General features: G+C 43.3%; 1 protein-coding gene across 2 annotated transcripts in view; it reads right to left on the reverse strand.

The window, feature by feature from the left end:
- PNPLA2 (patatin like domain 2, triacylglycerol lipase) overlaps positions 1 to 20,607 on the reverse strand; it is a 40,026-nt gene that overhangs the window by 15,531 nt on the left and 3,888 nt on the right. For both annotated transcript variants that reach the window (XM_083757140.1, XM_083757141.1), the window contains exons 2-3: positions 1,671 to 1,903; positions 1,383 to 1,448 (exon numbers count right to left, since the gene is read on the reverse strand). In XM_083757140.1, the coding sequence (XP_083613266.1) occupies positions 1,383 to 1,448; positions 1,671 to 1,903 (299 nt within the window). The remainder of the gene's footprint in view (positions 1 to 1,382; positions 1,449 to 1,670; positions 1,904 to 20,607) is intronic.

Genomic DNA, 20,607 nt, shown 5'->3' on the forward strand with positions numbered 1-20,607 from the left:
TTATGGTTTGTTTATTTTACTATTTATTTTCAATAGTAAAATGGCCAAAAAATAACATAGAAATGATAAGTAACATTAAAAAGTATGTAAACAAGCCTAACCAGGGTTCAGACATTATGTTTAACTGCAGTTAGTTTAAGGCAAGGGTAGGCAACCTAAGGCCTGGGGGCTGGATGCGGCCCAATCGCCTTCTAAATCCGGCCAGTGGATGGTCTGGGAATCAGCGTGTTCTTACATGAGTAGAATGTGTCCTTTTAATTAAAATTCGTTTCTGGGTTAGTTGTGGGGCCGGCCTGGTGTTTTCACACGAGTAGAATGTGTCCTTTTATTTAAAATGCACCTCTGGGTTATTTGTGGGGCATAGGAATTCGTTCATCCCCCCCCCTAAAAAAATATAGTCCGGCCCCCCACATGGTCTGAGGGATGGTGGACCGGCCCCCTGCTGAAAAAGGTTGCTGGCCCCTGGTTTAAGACAACACCTCCTCACAGCCACGCTGTCAGAGAAGAAAGGGTTTTTTTCCAGGAGCTTCTGCCTCACTTCCCTGAGCCATAAGTTGTGGTTTACTGTTATATGTGAAATAGTCACATGGGGCTTCTCAGAGAAAGCTGGGCCAGAGAGTTTTTCCTGCCTTCCCCAGATTTATTGCCCTTTGGCCTGGGTGGTGCTGAGCAATCTCCAATTCCAATGGCACTAAAGTCTAAGAGTTCAAGGAAAGGGTGCTGCTGCACTGATAGGCTGTGTGTGCTGTGCCCTCAACAAGAGTGCAATTAGCTGACATGCTGGCTTATTTGCTGCTAGACACACACACACACACACACACACACACACACACACACACCACCCTTGATGCCTGAAACAGGACTGCATGAAAACAAATAATCTCAAGTTTGGAAAATAACAAGAGGAAAAACTCCTGACATCTACTACTGTGCTACACAGATCTATTTTCTTAAGGCAATATTGTTGGCACCCTTGTCAGGTGCTGGATAAAACACAGCTGCATATAGCAGGGCGTTTCACCACTTAACCAAGTCATGACAGACACATATTAAATACCATTTTATAATCTGAAGATTATGACTAATACAGACTTTGTGGCTTCAGCATCAAGCAAGATACTCCCCCTCATCCCTGCTCCCTTTGACTTAATAGCCTGCCTGGTGTGTCCCTGGGATGATGACACGATGACTAAAGCTTGTGGCTTATGGCCGTCAGTTCCAACAGGAATGAAAACGAGACAATCAGTAGCAAGCCACTTCTTCAGCTTTAGCCCTCTACGTATAATATGGAGACAGTAACAGCCAACCTTGCAAGGATCACAGCATGACCTCGTACCAATGCAAACAATTTTGGAAGCCCAAGTCCACGATGGCTTACTTACCACTCCTTGAAGACTGGGAGGGATGAGGCCACAGTACACTGGGATGAAAGTGCTGCAAACACATGCCTGAGAGAGACAGGAAAAGACCACATGAAACCTAAATAACATGCGGGGGAGGATTTATGTATCCAGAGCACCAAGTAAATATCATCTGATGGAACAAGTGATAGCTACAAGACAGCCTTTCACCATGAAAGCATAGTCAAGTCAGGTGTCCCAGTCCCTGGTGGCTGGGAACCTACAGATTCACATCTAAATCAACGAGGCAGTCATCATGTTATTACTTGCCTGGATAAGCTCCTCTTTGGAGCTGAACTCCGATAAGATGACATTCTCTCCATCTGAGACCCGCGTCAGTGAGATGCCCAAGCGTCCACTGGCCACCTCATGCCCGTTGTCTGGCAGGGTCTTGTATAGGCAGGTACGGATGATTTTCACTAAGTTGAAGGAGGGGTGCAAGGGGCCAAGAAACCTCTTCCGAGCCTCCTTAGAGACATGGATGATGTTTGCACCAGCCTCACCTAAGGCACAAGAGAACAACGGACGTTAGGAGGGCGCTGCTGCATGATACTAAGCTAGCAGGCTTTACACATTAAGGCACTCTAAACAGCAGTTATCTCTGAAATGCAGGCATCACAATGACTGGCGGTTTCAGAATCACAAAACTATGGTACTGCCGAGAAAGAGAAACGGACAAACAGGTCATGGAAGGCTTGCCAGTGAGTGAAAGGACAGTTAGAATTTGAGTTTCAGCCTTGTTATATTCTGTCAGCAAACACTGTTGTTCTAATGGTGGTTTTAAAATTACAGAATGGCAATGCCCTTTGTGCCATTTGTAATAGAAATCATGCAATTAAATAGTCCTGAGGAGGAAGTACATGGTTCTCCAAACAGGTTGCACACTGCAAGAAGCCGCAGCCACTAAGCAGTTTGTTGCAGCATGCACCCATGTTTCAAATGTTGTAATTTTAGTATAGTGAGTAACTTCTGTTTGCCAATCTAGAGCTTCATTGGGAAATGACCTCACTGCTATAAGCCTGTCCCTTATTCCCCACCCCCCATATCCAGAGTTGTTTACCTTCTCATGCAGTTCCCCCTGCTAACCACAAAAATATACTCAAAGTTAAGTATAAAACAAATCTACCATGTTATAATAGGCTATTCTATTTTTTCTTCTATTACGTGATCACTGGTTTTCAAACTTGGATACTGCACATCTATAGGATACTATCTAATAAAGCAGCCAGCAGGAATTATGTAGCTTGACTATGTCTTAGTTCTTGAAACATGGTCTCATCATGAAATCAGCAGCAATCTGGCATATTTGTTCTTGCACCACAAAACCCTACTGCACCATATTCACTACCTCAAAATATTAGTCAAGGAACATTTAAATTGATGCAAATTACGACCAGAAAATCATAAACATTAACTGGAGAATAATTTGTTACTTCTGCTATGCAGTGGCGTGCTCACATGGAATATTTCAGAGCATCTGGGCTGGCCCAGTGCATCTCGGGGAGCTCAGCATTCCAGGTGTAAAAATAATAAAAGTTCTATGATCCCTTACTGGCAGATGAAAGTTAAGTGTCGAAATAAGCCTCTATTGTGGCTTTTTAAGATAAAGGTAAAGGTACCCCTAGGGACGCAGGTGGCGCTGTGGGTTAAAGCCTCAGCGCCTAGGACTTGCCGATCGAAAGGTCGGCGGTTCGAATCCCTGCGGCGGGGTGCGCTCCCGCTGCTCGGTCCCAGCGCCTGCCAACCTAGCAGTTCGAAAGCACCTCCGGGTGCAAGTAGATAAATAGGGACCGCTTACCAGCGGGAAGGTAAACGGCGTTTCCGTGTGCGGCTCTGGCTCGCCAGAGCAGCGATGTCACGCTGGCCACGTGACCCGGAAGTGTCTCCGGACAGCGCTGGCCCCTGGCCTCTTGAGTGAGATGGGCGCACAACCCCAGAGTCTGTCAAGACTGGCCCGTATGGGCAGGGGTACCTTTACCTTTACCTTAAAGGTACCCCTGCCCGTACGGGCCAGTTGTGTCCGACTCTAGGGTTGTGTGCCCATCTCACCCTAGAAGCCGGGAGCCAGCGCTGTCCGGAGACACTTCCGGGTCACGTGGCCACCGTGACGAAGCTGCTCTGGCGAGCCGGCATCAGAGCAGCACACGGAAATGCTGTTTACCTTCCCGCTAGAAAGTGGTACCTATTTATCTACTTGCACTTTAGGGGAGCTTTCGAACTGCTAGGTGGGCAGGAGCTGGGATTGAAAGACGGGAGCTCACCCCGCCACGGGGATTCAAACCGCCGACCATGCGATCGGCAAACCCTAGGCGCTGAGGTTTTACACACAGCGCCACCCGAGTCCCGCAGATGAAAGTTAAATGTCGAAATACGCCTCCATTGTGGATTTTTAAAAGAGCACTATTGGATGAAACCAGACTATCCCAGTCTAGCATCCCACTCTCACAGTGGCCAACCAGATGCTAATGGGAAACCCATATGCAAGACATGTGTGCAACAGCACACTTGTGTTCCCCCAGCGACTGGTATCCAGGGCAAACGGCTTTTGATACTGAGTTATCCCATAACTCAGTTATCATGACCAGTAGCTATAACGGTCAGTCAGGGATGCTGAAGTTGTATCCTGCATTGCAGATCCTGCACTGAGCAAAGATTCTAAGATTGTTAAGTGGGTGTTGGTCCACAATAATTCTTCATACTACCAGGCCTAAAAGACACTCCCCCAGTACACACACACATACACACAATAAATAGAATTTCAAGTGCTTTGACTTCCACATTCCTCTACTGCTCTGATGTCAATCAAAGGATACTGCAGAATCACTCAGCTGCAGCAAATGCAACACTTTGGGATATTCAGTCCTCCACATTCTATAACTGACAACCTGGCTACAGCCCACTTTGACTAAGGAAGTGGAAGCCAAAATGTTTTGCTATAATAATTTGATCAGTTTGTGAGTCACTGTAATAAATACATGGTATTAGCGATTAAATGCATCCTTCCACGATTGAGAGCGAACTTGTCAGAAGTACTGTATGAGATACTGCCACCAACTTTGATACACAAACCCCCACAAAGGAAGACTGATTTCCCCAAAGAGAACTTCTTAAGCTTGGCAGCAACACAGGCTTTGATTCAGTCTTCAGAGTTCTGTTGGACAGGAGTGAACTGGGCAAAACAACAACAACCCAGCAATTCTTTCCCTATTGAGACGGTCCCACTGCTCTATCACGTCGCTCCAAAACAGTCCACAGTTGTGGGAACAAAAGCTCAGCTGCTTCATTCTTAACTGTCCCAGCGATCTGCAGTGGGTCAGAGGCTGACTTAGTAGAAAAACAAAGACTCCCATTTTCCCACTTCCTCTCTAGGGCATGCCAGCCAGAAAAACTTGCAAAAGGCAAAGGGGGTAGGGGAGAGACAGTGGGCAGAGAGACTAAAAGCTGTCAGATTCAAACTGCCAGAACTCACACAGTGAACATAGACTGATTTGTTAGGACTTGTGTTCACCTATCTGCCACCCTCATATCTTGTGGTAGCAAATTCCTTAGTTTATCTGCACTGTATGAAGTACGGTAGTTCTTTCTTTTGTCAGTTCTGTATCTCCCACCATTTGGCTTTGATGGATTGCCATGGCTTCCAGTATTATTGGAAAGGAATAAAAACTTCTGTCTATCTTCTACACACCATGCATCATTTTATATATCTCTATCATATCCTGTCTGACCCATTATTTTTCTAAGCTAAAAAGCCCCAAATTGCCCCTGACTCTGGAGGTACATCAGCCACCATGACTAGCAGCCATAGCCTGCTCCTCCTTTGATTCCTGCAATAGAGAGGTGCTCTTGGCATCCCTCCTGGAGGAGACCGATTTTAGGGAACAACCAAGCCCTTGCAATATACACTAAAAAAAAAATCCTGGTTTTAATATATATACCGTATTTATTTTAATGTTTAGATTAGTTGTACTTCTTGCCTGTTTTTCACCAAATAGCCCCAGGGCAGCTTAACGAATATATAATTAAGGTAAGTACAGCTGCACAATTACAAACAAAATAAGAACCACAAAGACAACGGACAACAAAACAATAGCAAGGAACTGCAGTGTAGGAGTGCTGATATTGCAAATTAGAGATGTAGTCAGAAAATGTCAACTGTTTTCACAATCACAGTTTTTGGTGCTGACAACCCAATATCCTTTCTCAGGTTTCTAGCGAGAGCACATAAAAACCAGCAGATTGTGCTCTGCTTTTCATAATGCTGCCAGCAAATATGCAAAGCGAGTAGCACCTGCAACAAAATGTTAACAGTGTGCAGTGCTTCTGTTTATGGGTGCAGGTTCCAGAATATTCCATTCTAATACCCCTCACAAAAAAGTCAGCATTTAATGGCCATTGAGAATGCACGGTGTTCACTGAGTTGCTTTGGTTCCTGAAGATTTTTTGCAATTCTTAAAATCTTGAGGCTCCCCAAAGCCTGCTGACTCCATGCACAAGGGAAGGTTAGTGATGTTTTGGCTACATAAGGATCCAAACTTGGAGAGGTGAGGATGCTGTGAGTATATGTGGGATTGAGCACTGCACACACACCATCAACTACATGAAAACTGACCAGAAATACTAGCAGATATCTAGAGGAAAGCTGCTTTTAAAACCAGTTTTCTAATTATGGGTACAAAAGAAGGAGAGATGAAATAAGTCCCAATGAGTTTCTTTAGAGTGGCTGCACAGAAGCTGTGATATTACTTTGCCTTTGCTGCCCTGGACCTACGAAGACAAAAAATAATCTACAAAACAGTCTACACTCTTATTTTGCAGTGCCACTAGGGTCATGGGCAACATTTGGAAACTGACGTGGCAAGGCATCACTGAGGCTGGGACTGTAATTATTTAACTCCCCAGGCACATGTACACTTTGCACTCTTAAGCACTGGGTTGCAGGGGGAGAGAGGCAAGCCTTCCCTAAAATTAGGGAAAGCCAGAAGCGAAAGGAATAGCTCCTCTTCAGCTGACCTTTATATCCTCTGGAAGGGGGTCCTTACCAAACATATCAGTACAGTTCTTATGCATAAAATGTGTCCTTTACTTGTTTAAAAGCAAGAACATAGCTGTGTACCTTGAAATAACCTTTAAGGGGGACATGGATAGAGTGAACTTCAGACTTCCTAGAAGAGAGATTCAGCTTGGATGCACTGCCAAAGGAGAGTGAATTTATTTGGATAGACTCCAAAGTAGATGACAGCAGTGATGATAGTTGAGCATGTGCTATAACCTTATGAAATGCTATGTATACACACTCACACACTTTAACAGAAGAAGGCCACCAGCAAGCTGAGCTTTGGCAATGCGAGATAGGATTATTAATGGGAATTAGAGAACTCACACTAGAGTGCTGAAGGAGAGGGAAGGTGACTCCTATTGAGGAATCACAGTAATAAACATCCTTAAGCTATTATCTCCAGTTCCTAGCATAAGGCTGGTAGAGGATATAAAAGATGAGTGGTCTCAATTTGTGTGTATGCCCAATCTCTCTTCATCCCTCACCCAGGGAGCTATTCAGCTAGGCTTTACTGGAGCAGATCTACTTAACTTAATGGACCCAACTTAATCATGTTTATTAATTTCAGTGGATCTTCTTTAAATAAAACCTAGCTGAATACAACCTCCAATATTTTGGTCAACCATCTCTATATTGTTTATAATATGCTCTTCATTGCAATGCAGCTCCAGAGAGGGTTACAAATAAAATACAAACTTACATTATACTACAGTGCCTTAGAAAACAAGGCAATTAATTACAAGCATAAAAAGAAAAAAAAACACCACATCAAGCCTGACACTAATATCCACCAAAGTCCTGAGTGAATAGAAAGGCTTTCACCTGGCACTGGAAACTAACGAAGTGGGGCTTTATTTTTCTATGGAAACTTTCCATTTCATAAATTCTTAAGTTCACAATGAACAGATGCCAATTGCAAATACAGTACTGTATTAAGCAAGCTTGTTACCTTTCTTTACTAAGTACAATAAAAACAAATATGCTAAATTAGAACACTCTCTAGGGCAGGCACCCCCAAAATCGGCCCTCCAGATGTTTTATGTTTTGGGACTACAACTCCCATCATCCCTAGCTAACAGGACCAGTGGTCAGGGATGATGGGAATTGTAGCCCCAAAACATCTGGAGGGCCGAGATTGGGGGTGTCTGCTTTAGGGCATTAGAAAATTTCCCAATTGAAATTACCCTAATTGTATTTTGATTCTTGAAAAAGAAATCCAGAAAACCCAACATCACTGCAGGAAACTCAAGTGGTGTAAGCTCCAGTCACATCCCAGAGGGATTCCAAAGCTGGGGCACCAACCCAGAGATGGCTTGCCCCTTGTGTCACTGCATAATAAGCTTCCCACAGAGGAATTAAGCAAGGCTGTACAGATGGAGGCCCTATTCCAGGCAACCTAACCTCAAATTGTGTGGGGCTTATAGCCATGCTTGTTTGGGGTGCTGCTACATGACCACCACATACAAGCTGCCCTGGTTCCCACCAGACTCTTCTCCCCTCTTCCTCCTCCATCTCCATAAGCCCTCCCTGCTGGTGCCCAGAAGCTCTAATTTGGGGAAACCCTGTACCTTCTCATAATCTCCCAATACTTAAACCAACAGAACCAAGGCAGGGAATCTTTGATCCTCCAGATGTTGCTGGGCTAGAGTTCCCAGCAAGCATAGCTAGTGGCCAGGGTTGATAGGACTTGTAATTCAGCCACATCTAGAAGGCCAGAGGTCCCACACCACAGCAACAGAGAGACACAAAATAATTAGAAGCACCACCAGCTCTCTTCCCAGGAAGGGTCAATTTGACATGCAAAAATATTCAACTCACAAAAGCAAAGCAATTCAAATTAGTGGCAAATAAGATTTATCTGCAAGCAAGAGATGGCATAGCTACTGTCATTCTGGAAGCCCCGGTTCTTCTTGGGGAGGATCCATCTCAGAGCAAAGGGCACTAACTAAAGCCAGGAACATTCCAGCTTCATTAGGTATTCCATTACAGACCAACACAAAGGGCATTTTAACATGTGAGGCTTAAAAAGCATTCCAAGAGGAAAGTAAAGCTATACTTGCCAAAATACACACCCACTTGTACGGGGGGGGGGGGGGGGAGCACAGACACGATTACAGATGAAGGGATAACTAAATAAATTCCAAGGCATCAAAATGGTCTCACAAGGGCATCAGAAACGGCCCAAGGATATGATTTGCGTGACCTGCAAGGAGACACTTTGAATTTAAGACTGAAGAATGCAAACCTTGATTGAGAAAGTTGGTGCTGTCTCTGCTGCATGAGGAAAGGGGAACAGGCAGAGGGATTCTGGAGGTGGGGAGCTGCAAAGAACAAATGTTTGTCCTTTCAAAACATGTGGTTTCAGATACTGATACTGATATTGCACAATTGCAAGCAGAGGCGGATTTAGGGAAGCACAACTGGTCTTGTCACACTGGGTGCAGAGCCTCAGGGGCACCACGACGATGAGGTAGAATGGAAAGGGAGAGGCTCGATGGGGTGGGGTGCCAAATTTTGGTGTTGCATAGGGAGCTGATGAAATGGGAGACCTCAAGGTCTGCCACTGTTGCAAGGGCTATCATTTAGTCAGCTTTCCACCTCCAAGGTATGCCAGCTACATTTTAAAAACAGACCATCTCATAGAGACCCAACATGATATAGGAAATGGGATGGGAGATGGACAATTTCAGACAGAAACAGCCACTCTGCAATCAGGCTAGACTGTTTCTAACTATGAGGCACATGCAATCTCCACCCCCATTGTAACATTGCGATGGGAGTAGCCAGAGCTGTGGAACTTGTTTTCTTCAAGAGCTTTTTGGAACAGATACTATAGGCCTTATCTACTCTATACATCTGGGCATCAACCTCATTAAAATAGCTGCTTCCCAACAGTGTAGGATCTGCACAGATTTATCAAACACTGATTCCAAAGCATCCTTCTGCCTCTTCCCAGTTGCAAATCATCTTATTCCAGCCAGGATCATGACAGCTGCCTGGATTTTCCTACAAGGCTACCATGACACACTAGTTGCTCTTTCTCTCTCTGCCACTTGGCAATCTGCTTTACATCACACCCTTCCTGTTTTCACACATTCCTATCTGTTCCAGCAGGCTTTGCTTTTTGCCAGTTTGTTTTTCATCCCTGAAGAAAAGGCAGCAACACCAGTCAGTACTTCACACACACACACACACACACACACACACGTATTGCAAATGACAGGAAGCCAGCTAAGTTACCTGCAGCTAAGGCTGGGGGTACTTACTAAAGGTAGAGGTATTCAGTGGGCAGACCCAAGATAGCAACTCTCCAGTAAGCAACCATATCATAGATTCCTCATAGCAGAAATTGGGGAAGGAGCTTCTTTCCTGTCAAAGTTTCAATTTTCCCAATTCAGCAGTCCCAGCATCCAGCAGTATCCCATGCCTGCCTCATTTTATTTGCTAACTTTGGGGAAGTTTAACAAAGGCACCAGAAGAGGCTGCCTTAGACCAGCAATGAAGGAGTTTTCAACTATATTCTACTCAACAAGAAGCAACCATGTATACCTCCAGTCAGTGGAGGGTGGGGCTGAGATGAACAGCCGAGGAAAACACACTTTGTGGTTTCCCGATAGACAACTAAGCTCCTCTCCTTCTGCTCGCTTTGTTCCTTCTCCATCTGCATACGGCAGCCATGAAACTATCTCTCACAATGTAAGTTTAGAATCCAAAGGGAGGCAAATTTTTGCACATCTGTCAAAAACCCTCAGGCGACCACAGCAACAACTGGTGCAGGTTTATAGTGATTCTTCTTTTTTTTAAGGATGACCCATGGAATAAGTGCAGAGGTTCCTCTGTAACTAAAAAAAAAAAATCTGTGGAAAGGGCGACTCTCATAATGATGCCCACCCATTACAATCTACTGAGTCACAGTATCTTTTTAAGATGCTTGTTTCGGGAAAAGAACTCAATGAGTTGGTCTAGCCTTCTAGACCATTATGAAATGCTTTCTGCACACATAGGAACACAGGGTTTCAGGCAAAAGGTCTTCCCCAGCTTCACCTGGAGATGTCAGGGATTGAACCTGGGACCTTCTGGCAAAGCAGATGCTCTACCTCTGAGCGACAGCCCTTCCCCGGCTGTTGAGTTGTTGCCTTCTCTGTTAACTAAGGCTGCCTACCAGCCCTCTAAAAGCCTGGAAGCCTCGGAAGATGCTGCAGCAGGTGCCCTTCCTGCCTTGCTCCTCCACTGCTCTTCTGCTCACCCTTCTTGCTGTGGAGCCAGAGAGCCCCACTTTCTGTGGCAAAGTGGGAAGAAAGGTGGGCAAAGTCACTAGTGGAGGAGCACAGTAGGAGAGGGTACATCTTCCTTTGCTGCTCCAGTCTGTTTAAAAACAACAACAACAACCCCCCACAAACAAAGCAGGGACAGATATTATCTCTTAAGTTGGCAGCTGGCAATGTTGTTGTCAATAGACTGCACCACCCTAGAACGCCTTGCCTCAATCCGAAAAAGAGCAGCAAAAAACAAAACCCCAATAAAGTGATAAATCATTGGAAAAGAACAGAAGTTTATAACCTTGAATGGGAGACAAAGCTTCTTTGCAGGCATTAAGACACTCACGTGACTACTGCCTCTTTATGGGGCTTGTTTCCTCAGAAGTGTTGAGAAATGGTGTACACTAGAACAATTTGTTCTGATGTTTGAGTGGCCTTCTGCACTCCCAGGCCTATGAGTTTCTGAGGTGGGGTGAGGGGTGGTGGGGAAGATGGGGCCAGCTATGCAACTTCTTCATACTCCTCTTTGTTTGGAATGCATTGCAAAAAAGACAAGGAGCCTTTCTTGAACAACAACAGCCCTATGCTAAAGGCCATTCTCTACGAGAAGAGCACACGAGCCATCCTTCCTACACTACAAGCTGCCACATTAAATTTTTTTTTAAAGGTCATCTTGCACAAATATTTGAGAAACGGCGCTACACAAACAAATAATTCTGCAAAAGAGAGTTCTTAGAAAGCCTGGCCAAGAGCCATGGCTATGCTTCCAGTTCCAAGGACAGTAAGAACAGCTCCCCACAAAAGTGGGGAACAGATCGTTTCGAATTAATTCAAATTTTATCAAGGTGCATCATGAAAACATAGCTCCCTAGATGGGCCTATTTCCATCCTGGGTAAGCTTAACACAGACTGGCATCAGAATCCTTTTGTTCTGTGGCTTATTGGGTTTGGAGCAATTAAAGCTAGCCTTATTCATCAGTCTCCTTAATTATAAACTATAATTATAAGCTCAGCCTTCATTGTCAGTAGCATTACTTTACTACAATATATAAATGATTCTGGAGAATGAGTAGATAAACCCTCTTTTTTATACAGGAATCTCAACAAGCTCACATACATACATGCTGCACAAGAAGTACAGTATTTTGGCTTTACGCTGTAATGCAAGATGAAAAACATCATGATGGCAAGATATCCCCACTCTGAACCCTACCTTTAGCAGAACTTTCATTTAAGAAAATGAAATGGTTTCAATAACTGTGCAGCAGTAAATTCATTTGGGCATGAATATTGGTTATAGAACCTAACAGATTCCAGAGCATATTATCTCCATTTTGTAAGCCTTGTTTCAAATTCTGACTAGGACTGAAATGAGCATTTTCCAGAAAATGTACTGTTAATGGGGAGAGGGACAAGAAGCTTCATTTACTCAATTCAATCACTACCACTAATGCTGTACAGTGGTACCTCGAGTTATAGACGCTTCAGGTTACAGGAGCTTCAGGTTTCAGACTCTGTTAACCCACAAATAGAACCTCGGTTTAAGAACTTTGCTTCAGGATGAGAACAGAAATCACGTGGCAGCGCAGCAGCAGCGGGAGGCCCCATTAGCTAAAGTGATACCTCAGGTTAAGAACAGTTTCAAGTTAAGAACGGACCTCCAGAACAAATTGTTCTTAACCCAAGTACCACTGTATTTATAAAGCACAATAAATTCCCAAATTGCAATTATAACCCGTAGCGATCAATTACTACAATTTATAACAACACTAAATAATTCAGCTTTACGTCAAAATCAAAATCCCCTCTTCCAAGAAAAATCCTCATCCACTGATGCATAAGATCCTAATTTCATATGGTATATACTTATAATTATGTACACATTCGTGTTTAGACACAGACTTTCAAAAATAACAGAGATCTTCCTTGTAAGGGTGTGTATGTTGTGTACTTAACATGTTGCATTGCATGAATGAAAGTAAAGTATAAAGTACCACTAACAAGGTGTGAGAAGATAAGCATCTGAACACTTTCTTTTGCAAAAGGGCAGTGGATAACTGTAAACAGTGTTTAAAGCGACCAGAATTTTCAGGATGTACATAGTTTTACAATTTACAATTAACAAGTAAGGCCAGCCAGAGTTGAGTCATCCAGAATAGAAATGGTACTGTCCTGAGTGATACTGTGCAAACTATGAGTTCTGCTGGTTTGACACCTCCTAGCAGCCACAATTATTTAACTCATTTCCCACCAGAGGTTCCCCTACAGTAGGAGACTAATGGGGCAGGTTGGATCTCTTTAACAAAAGAATGCACCGTCCAGTGTAAATGGAGCTAACAAATGCAGTTCCTGCCACTATATAGGGCTCAGTCTGTTTGTTGCTGAAGGAACTGTGTATCTGTGTATCTACAGCACAGCCTGAGCCTTGCCTTACCTTGTCTTGCATGCAGCTGGAGCCTCACCTCATCTCGCCTCACCTCATTCCACTGCTGCCTACTCCCTAGTTCAGCAGACTAGAGGAAAAACAACAAGACAGAGGGGCTGGGGAAAGGCTGCAGGTGTACAGTAGTGCTCACGAGAGACAATGTGGTCTAGTCTAGTGGTTAAGAGTGGCTGACTAGAACTTGGAAGACCCATGTTCAAATTCCCATTGAGCGGTCTTGGCCCAATCACATGCGCGTGTTCTCTCTCTCTCTCTCTCTCTCTCTCTCTCTGTGTGTGTGTGTGTGTGTGTGTGTGTGTCTAAGGCACCTGATAAGGAGAACCACAGTGTGGGTGGGTGTCTGTGTATGGTGCTTTGAGCTCCTTGGGGAAAAGGCAGGATATAAGTAAAGTGGTGATTCAGGGGCAGACTCGGTAAACTTTTGTAGTACGGTGCCCTGTGTGAGGTCAAAATTTGGTGCTCCCAAATGGATCTTCTCAATTATGGATCTTCTCAATTTTGCGCCTCCTCGGCTCGGTACCCTGTGAGGGGAGACAGCCCACAGTGCCCTAATTCTGGCACTGGGTGATATCAATACTTTGCAAAGAAGTGTTTGCCACTAACAGTTTACCTCTAACAATGTGCAAACTGCAGTTTGTTTCCATAACGGTTTACCAAGGCAGGGTGGCTTTTAGATACAAAGCCATTTTATCAGATGTGTGGGCTGTGAAGCTTTACTGAAAAACACCATGCTGTTACTTGCACTCCTCCACCCCACTTCTTGAGTGCTTATTGCTGCAAGAACAGAGGTCATCCCCCTCCATCCCACCTCCAGTGAAGTTAACAGACAAGACTCCACTCTTGTTATCAAAGCTTTCCTAATCACTTAGACCAGAGAAAACTAGACTGCTTCTGCTGAAATGCAGAATTAACCATCTTCACCATATTTGTTCTGTACGGCCAGTGAGACCATAGGAGAGAGCAGAGAGTATTTGTGCTACCTTACATTTGCTTTCCTATAACACTCTCTCCCTTTCCTCTTCATCTAGTGCCAAACTAGATGTGATGGGGCTGGGCTCATTGGTTTCTCATGAGTCTCCAGTTTTCACTTGTGAAGCAGGAAAGAGTATAATTATCATAAGATGTGAATAGAAGGGCCAGTGGAGCTTAAGCATCTCTTCTCTTATGTGGTGCCTCACCCTGCCCAATAGCTTCAGGCTGCTTTTCATGTCCTGGCAAGTCCAGCTTAGCAGGGTTTGAATGAATCCTATCTCCAAGTGTGTTGTGCATTGCTTATTTGCTTACTTGCTTATTTATTTACTTAATCTCCCCATTCATTTCTATTCCATCTTCCATCCAAGGAGCTCAAAGTGGTCTACGTAGTTCTTCTCCTCCCCATTATATTCTCACAGCAACCCTGTGAGGTAGGTTAGACTGAGAGTGAATGACTGCCCACGGCTGAGGGGGGATTTGAACCCTGGTCTTCCAGGTCCTGGTCCAACACTCTAACCAATAATAATAATAATAATAATAATAATAATAATAATAATAATAATTTTATTTATACCCTGCCCTCCCCAGCCAAGACCGGGCTCAGGGCAGCTAACACCCGATATAAAACAAATTGACTGAAATACAACTTAAAAACAAGATTAAAATACAACATTAAAACATTAAAACTCAAATCAAAAGCTTTTTTGGGGATGAAAACGTCAAGTCTTCACCAAGACTAACTACAATATATTGCAAGTGTTAATGTAAAGTGCAAATGCCAGAGTTCAGATCCCTGATGAACTGCAAAGCTCACTCACTGAATGGGAGACTCACTCCCTTTCTGAGCTAACCCTGCCTCACAGCACTGTTGTGAGGATACGCAAGTTTTGCTATTTTATCACCCACAACTCCTTAGCATGTTTGCAATGTTCCTTTTTATGGTGTTGACGGGTTGTTTTGTTTTTGTTTTATTTTTAAAATCTGGCTGCCCTGGAACTTCCAGAGAACATAGTAATATAGGGTCAGGCAGGAGTATTCTAGTCATTAGCACAGTGATGGCCAAACTTGGCCCTCCAGCAGTTTTGGGACTACAACTCCCATCATTCCTAGCAAATAGGACCAGTGGTTGGGGATGTTGGGAACTGTAGTCCCAAAACAGCTGGAGGGCCAAGTTTGGCCATCACTGCATTAGAAGATAACCAGATAAGAGAGGAGAAAAGTCTGCATTGCAAATTCAGGCCTTAGAGGCTAGATCCAGCACTAGGGAGTCCCTCTGCGCCCTTTCAAAATCCCCTCTAATGAAAGCACCAAGGATTCACTCTGCTAGGTTGCTTCATATACTGGCTTTCTCTCCCCCCGAAACTCTGTCCTCTTTGCCCTTCCATCTAGTGCTGACGTACTAAGGCTTATGGTTTACAATTTAACTTTGCCCCATTGGTGTTGGGTTACTCACGGCAAGCTGCCAACAGTTAAGTCATAATGAATTTATTCCAATGGACTGCCTCCCAAGGGCAATATAATTCACAAGCAAGGCACAGTGATGTGTGGTTCAAAGACTAAAGTTTTCCACATACACTTGGTTAAGCCATTGGCATACTCCATCCTCAAGGGAGTCTTGGTGCTGCAATATCTGGTGGTAGAAGTGGAGTTTTCTCATCAGCAGACTACCCATGGATTCCTTCAGCTTCCCACAAGTCTGTTTCTGGGGGAGCAGTTGCACAATTCAGGTTTGCATTGTACACAAACAAGAATTTGCAAGGGAGTCTCATTAATGTAGGCTCCTCTAACTAAACAATGGCCAGAGATTATGGCTGCTTGCATACTGCAATCATGTGGAAGCACAAAATACAGCCGTGGACAAAAAATTCAATTACGGTACATTTTTTAAAAGGAGGTTTTCTATTCTAACGGTGGCAACAAGAACAGTTTGAATTGAGCCCAGAAACAAAACTGGTAACCAGTGTAGACATAACAAAACTAGAGCAACAATTAACCCCAGTGAACCACAGTTCTGGCTGTTGTGTTCTATACAAGCTGACGCTTCCACCCAACTGGCCCTTATAAAGGGTTCAGAGCATCTGGTCCTTAACAGCTCACAGTGTGGTAAGAGATTGGAGGAGGTATTAAAACTCAATTAAGAAAACTCATTTAGCAAAGTTCTAGTACTGATGCCTTATCACAGAATCCAAATCTCGGAAGCAAGAAAGCCTATACAGTGGTACCTCAGGTTACATAAGCTTCAGGTTACAGACTCTGCTAACCCAGAAATAGTGCTTCAGGTTAAGAACTTTGCTTCAGGATGAGAACAGAAATCATGCTCCGATGGCGTGGCGGCAGCAGGAGGCCCTATTAGCTAAAGTGGTGCTTCAGGTTAAGAACAGTTTCAGGTTAAGAACGGACCTCCGGAACGAATTAAGTACTTAACCCGAGGTACCACTGTACTGTACAATGCCTCCCATTTCCTGAAGCAAGTTACGTCCATACTGAGTAACACAAGTAAGAAAGGCAGCTTGGATAGGTGCACAACTGGGGCTGAATTTCATTCTTCTCTCTTTCTCTTTATACTCTAGTGACAAATTGACAGGACTAAAGGTGGCTCTTTAGAAAGTGACAAATGATGTGCCCCACCATCACAAAACTCCTAAGAGGCTTCAAACATCTAGAGCCTTCTGAAGCATTGGAAGAGTTACAGGGAGATAACGAGAAGGCTCATCATCTAGCAATCATGTTCCTCGCTTCACGTTACAAGAAAAGAGTTCCCAAACATCAGGAAAAACTATCTGACAGTAAGAGCTGTTCAACAGTGAAACAGTCTTCCACAGGAGGTTGTGATTTCTCCTTCCCTTGAGGTTTTTAAGCCGAGATTGGATGGCCATCTGTTATGGATGTTTTAGTTAAGATTCCTGTATTGTAGGGGGACTAGATGACTCTTGGGGGTCCCTTCTAACTCTATGATCCTATAAAATGTTGTAAGAGCTACCAATGAAGCAGGTTAGAATTCAATAGGAGGACTCTTTAATGCCCCCAAGTTATGCTGTTGTCACCTGATCACCCACTCATAAAAAAGGAGTTACCATCACATTCTTAAAGAGAGAGGTCTGAGATTTAGTCCGACTCAAGGTAGTTACATAATGTTTAAATGATTGAATAACAAATTTAGTAGTAGCCAGCTTGCACCTGATATACGCATAACCCCCTAAGGGCTCTGAAAGGAGATTAGCAGCTGACCTGTGCAAATTGCTGATTTCTGAAATCACGTGACTATCCCCTTTATCTGACTACCAGAACATGAAGCACAGCCGTTCCTAACATTATGTACTGTAAACAGCACTTCTCTCAGGCATGAGTATGAGGGAAAACTTGTGACAAGAACAGACAACACCTACAACCCAGGAATGCATGCTATCTGCACAGAATAGCAAATGCTTACAAAAGGCAATCCACATAAAGTTATTAAGAGGAATCCTTTTCAGACAGGATTTATAGGGTGCTAATTATTTTTTGGTTCATTATGTTTTACCTTTGAATGCTGCTATTAGTTGGTACTATTATGTTGGTTTTACCTTGCTAGAAAAACAGCTTGGGGACCATTTTTGTTGGAAAGACAATATATATGCTGTATTCATTTATATCTAAATTAATATTCACCATGTCAATGCTTCCTGCAAAGTAATGAACAGGTCTAGGGACAAACACATGAAGATGCCCCAAGGAACAAATTATTATATGCTACAGGAGATAACAAAAAATTAAATTAGACATTTAATAACCATCAGAATATAACCTAGGGAAGATTCCTTCCTAGCCACAAATACACAGGAACAGTGCTCACAGTGCAAAAGCATAGGACTCCTTGATATCTTAGTAGTGCACAGATGAGCAATATCAAGACACTGTTGGAGTCGTATCAGCCTAGCCAATGGTAAGAGATGATGGGAATTGGTAGTAGAGCAACATCTGGAGGGCGACAGGTTGCCCATCCTTGTCTTAGTACTTTACTACAAGTTTATTGCTCTCTCATCTCCATTTGTCACTATTTCTAAAACTCAAGCAGAGTTAACACACATTGCTTGCAAATGAAACTGATCTTATACAAGACTGAACTATATGGTCTGCTCATATACAACAGGGCACATTAGAAGTTACATTCTATACAAACATAGACCCTTAATTAAGGATTTAGTCCCTTGCACTCATGCTAGGGAACAGACCTTAGTGAACCCAACTAGAATTACTTCTAAATAAACACACTTAGGACTGCACCACATGTCTTTGAGGGCTCAAAGGTGCCAAAAATATCCTCTTATGAAGGGAACAGTTACTGAGTAGCCTCAGAAGACCAGATCAAAAAGCATGTCTAACACTACCCTTACAGGAGGGTCTCCTGTCAAGCCATATTCTTTTCCCTGTAGTCACATGGAAACTTGCTTCTTTATCACCCGATGACATAGACCTGATCACAGAGTAGCCAACACTGAGTCCTGGATCAAGGCTGGAACCAAAGGTCTTAAGGAAGACACTAATAAAACCCTTCTTATATCATCCTAAGCAAACCTCTCTGGAATGTCAAACATCTTTATCACACAAAATATGCAATTCTTGACTGCAGAGTGTAGAGGATGTGTGTGCATGAATCCTCACTACTGAGAATGTCCTCGCATGCTTTAATGGTTTTGCTGATTGTGCCAAAGATTAGTGATGCTTCAGAAGGCTAGTAAGATTCCCTCAAATAACTTCTTGTTGATGACCATTTTCTGGCAGTAGCTAACACAGTTACTTGCATTTTCTTTGGAGATACTTGAGCTATACTGGTACATACGATCCATCACAACAGGGATTCTTCTGACTCATCAGTGTATCACTGGTACTGCTGCAAATGTGTTGCCAGCTTCCCAGCAAGAGCACAGAGGACTTTGGCAGCTGTCAACACGGGTGTGTACAAGTCTTCTAATTCCAAGCCAACAATAAGGTGATAGACAAAAAGCCACAACAGATTTAAAGCTCCAGTTTTGATTGGCAGAGGCGCAAGGGGTGTTTAACCCTCTTCCCATGCTATTTCTGCATTGACCATGACACTCCCCTCCTGCAACCAAGATCAACTTTGTTGGATGGGGAAAAGAGATTCCCAAATGATGCCTATATTATTTCCCAGTTGGTTCTAAGAACAACTCCATTGTGTTAATGTGCCTGCATGTTAAAATTCTAATAATAACGTGGAAGGAAAGGGTTAGACACTAAACTACTTGACTCAGAGGCTTTATCTCCCATCGACTTTGTATTCAGGGATATAGTACACCTTACTGAATAAATAACATAGCAATACAAAGTGAACAGCAGAGGCTTTAAATTTGTTTGTGTCTGTTTTAACAGAAATTTGTGCAATCTTAATTATGGATTTCCTTTCCTGAGCCACAATTAAAACAGATACTGTATGCATACACAATATGCATACATATTAAGTTTTCTCATTGGGAGTGACTCCAGTTCAACTGGAGCTCAGGGGCATGTAACGTCACTTTAAATGCATTTCAAGACTATATATCCCATAACCAGTAAGTCTGGTTACTCCATGGGGTGCATCTTAATAAGTTTACACCTGGAAGTTTCTAGATGCTCATTAGTATCACTCACTTTGTAAAGGAATTTTTAATTAACAAAACAAGCCTGGGTTCCTGTCGCTTCTACCTCTACAAAGTTCATATCTACATTTTATATCTCACTGGGCTGTTTCAGCTGCCATTTGCTTTTTAAAGAAGTCTTTGATCCAGAATCCATGGGATGAATGTACATATATTGCTCCTAGTGTAGGTGGGCAATGAGTAAATGAAGATTAGATTACCAGTGTGCACTTGTGTGTAAAACACCCTGCACCATCCAGGTGCTCTCCAGGCATTTTGGACAACTCTGTGCTCTGCAGTGATGGAAGTTCTAGTTCAGAACATCTGGAGGGCCCCAGAATGGCAAAAGCTGTAAGACTACAATTTACATCCTGCCCTTCTTCCCGAAGGAGCCCATGGCAGCAAACACATCTTTTTTTTAAGCATTCTAAAAAATGGTTGAAAACTTTCTCTACACTGTTCTTGTTCACCAAAGCTGATTAAATTACCAATGGAATTGAAAGGGAATGTTTCAAATGACTAATCACAAAACAAAGTACAAAAGTATGTTCATTATCACCAGCAATTACAGCACAAGGTGCAATCTCCATGACAGAATGGTTTGCCTAATTTTGCTTACCAGTAAGATTACGAGCAAGATTAAAATAAGTGGCCACTTGAACACTGTTCTTACTGATGATAAAGTGACACAATTAATGTGGCCACAAGCCACCCACGTTTTAAAGCTTATAGGTATTTATATTGGTGAATGGACAGCAAAAGGAATAGATGGCTATGAGCAGCAAATTTGCATGTACAGTACTGCTTGTGTAAAACATGTAGGAAAGACTCATCCAAGAGCTGGGATTGGCTGCTGCTC

Source organism: Podarcis gaigeae (assembly GCF_964106915.1).
Source record: "Podarcis gaigeae genome assembly, chromosome: 1".
NCBI classification, from domain to species: Eukaryota; Metazoa; Chordata; class Lepidosauria; order Squamata; family Lacertidae; genus Podarcis; species Podarcis gaigeae.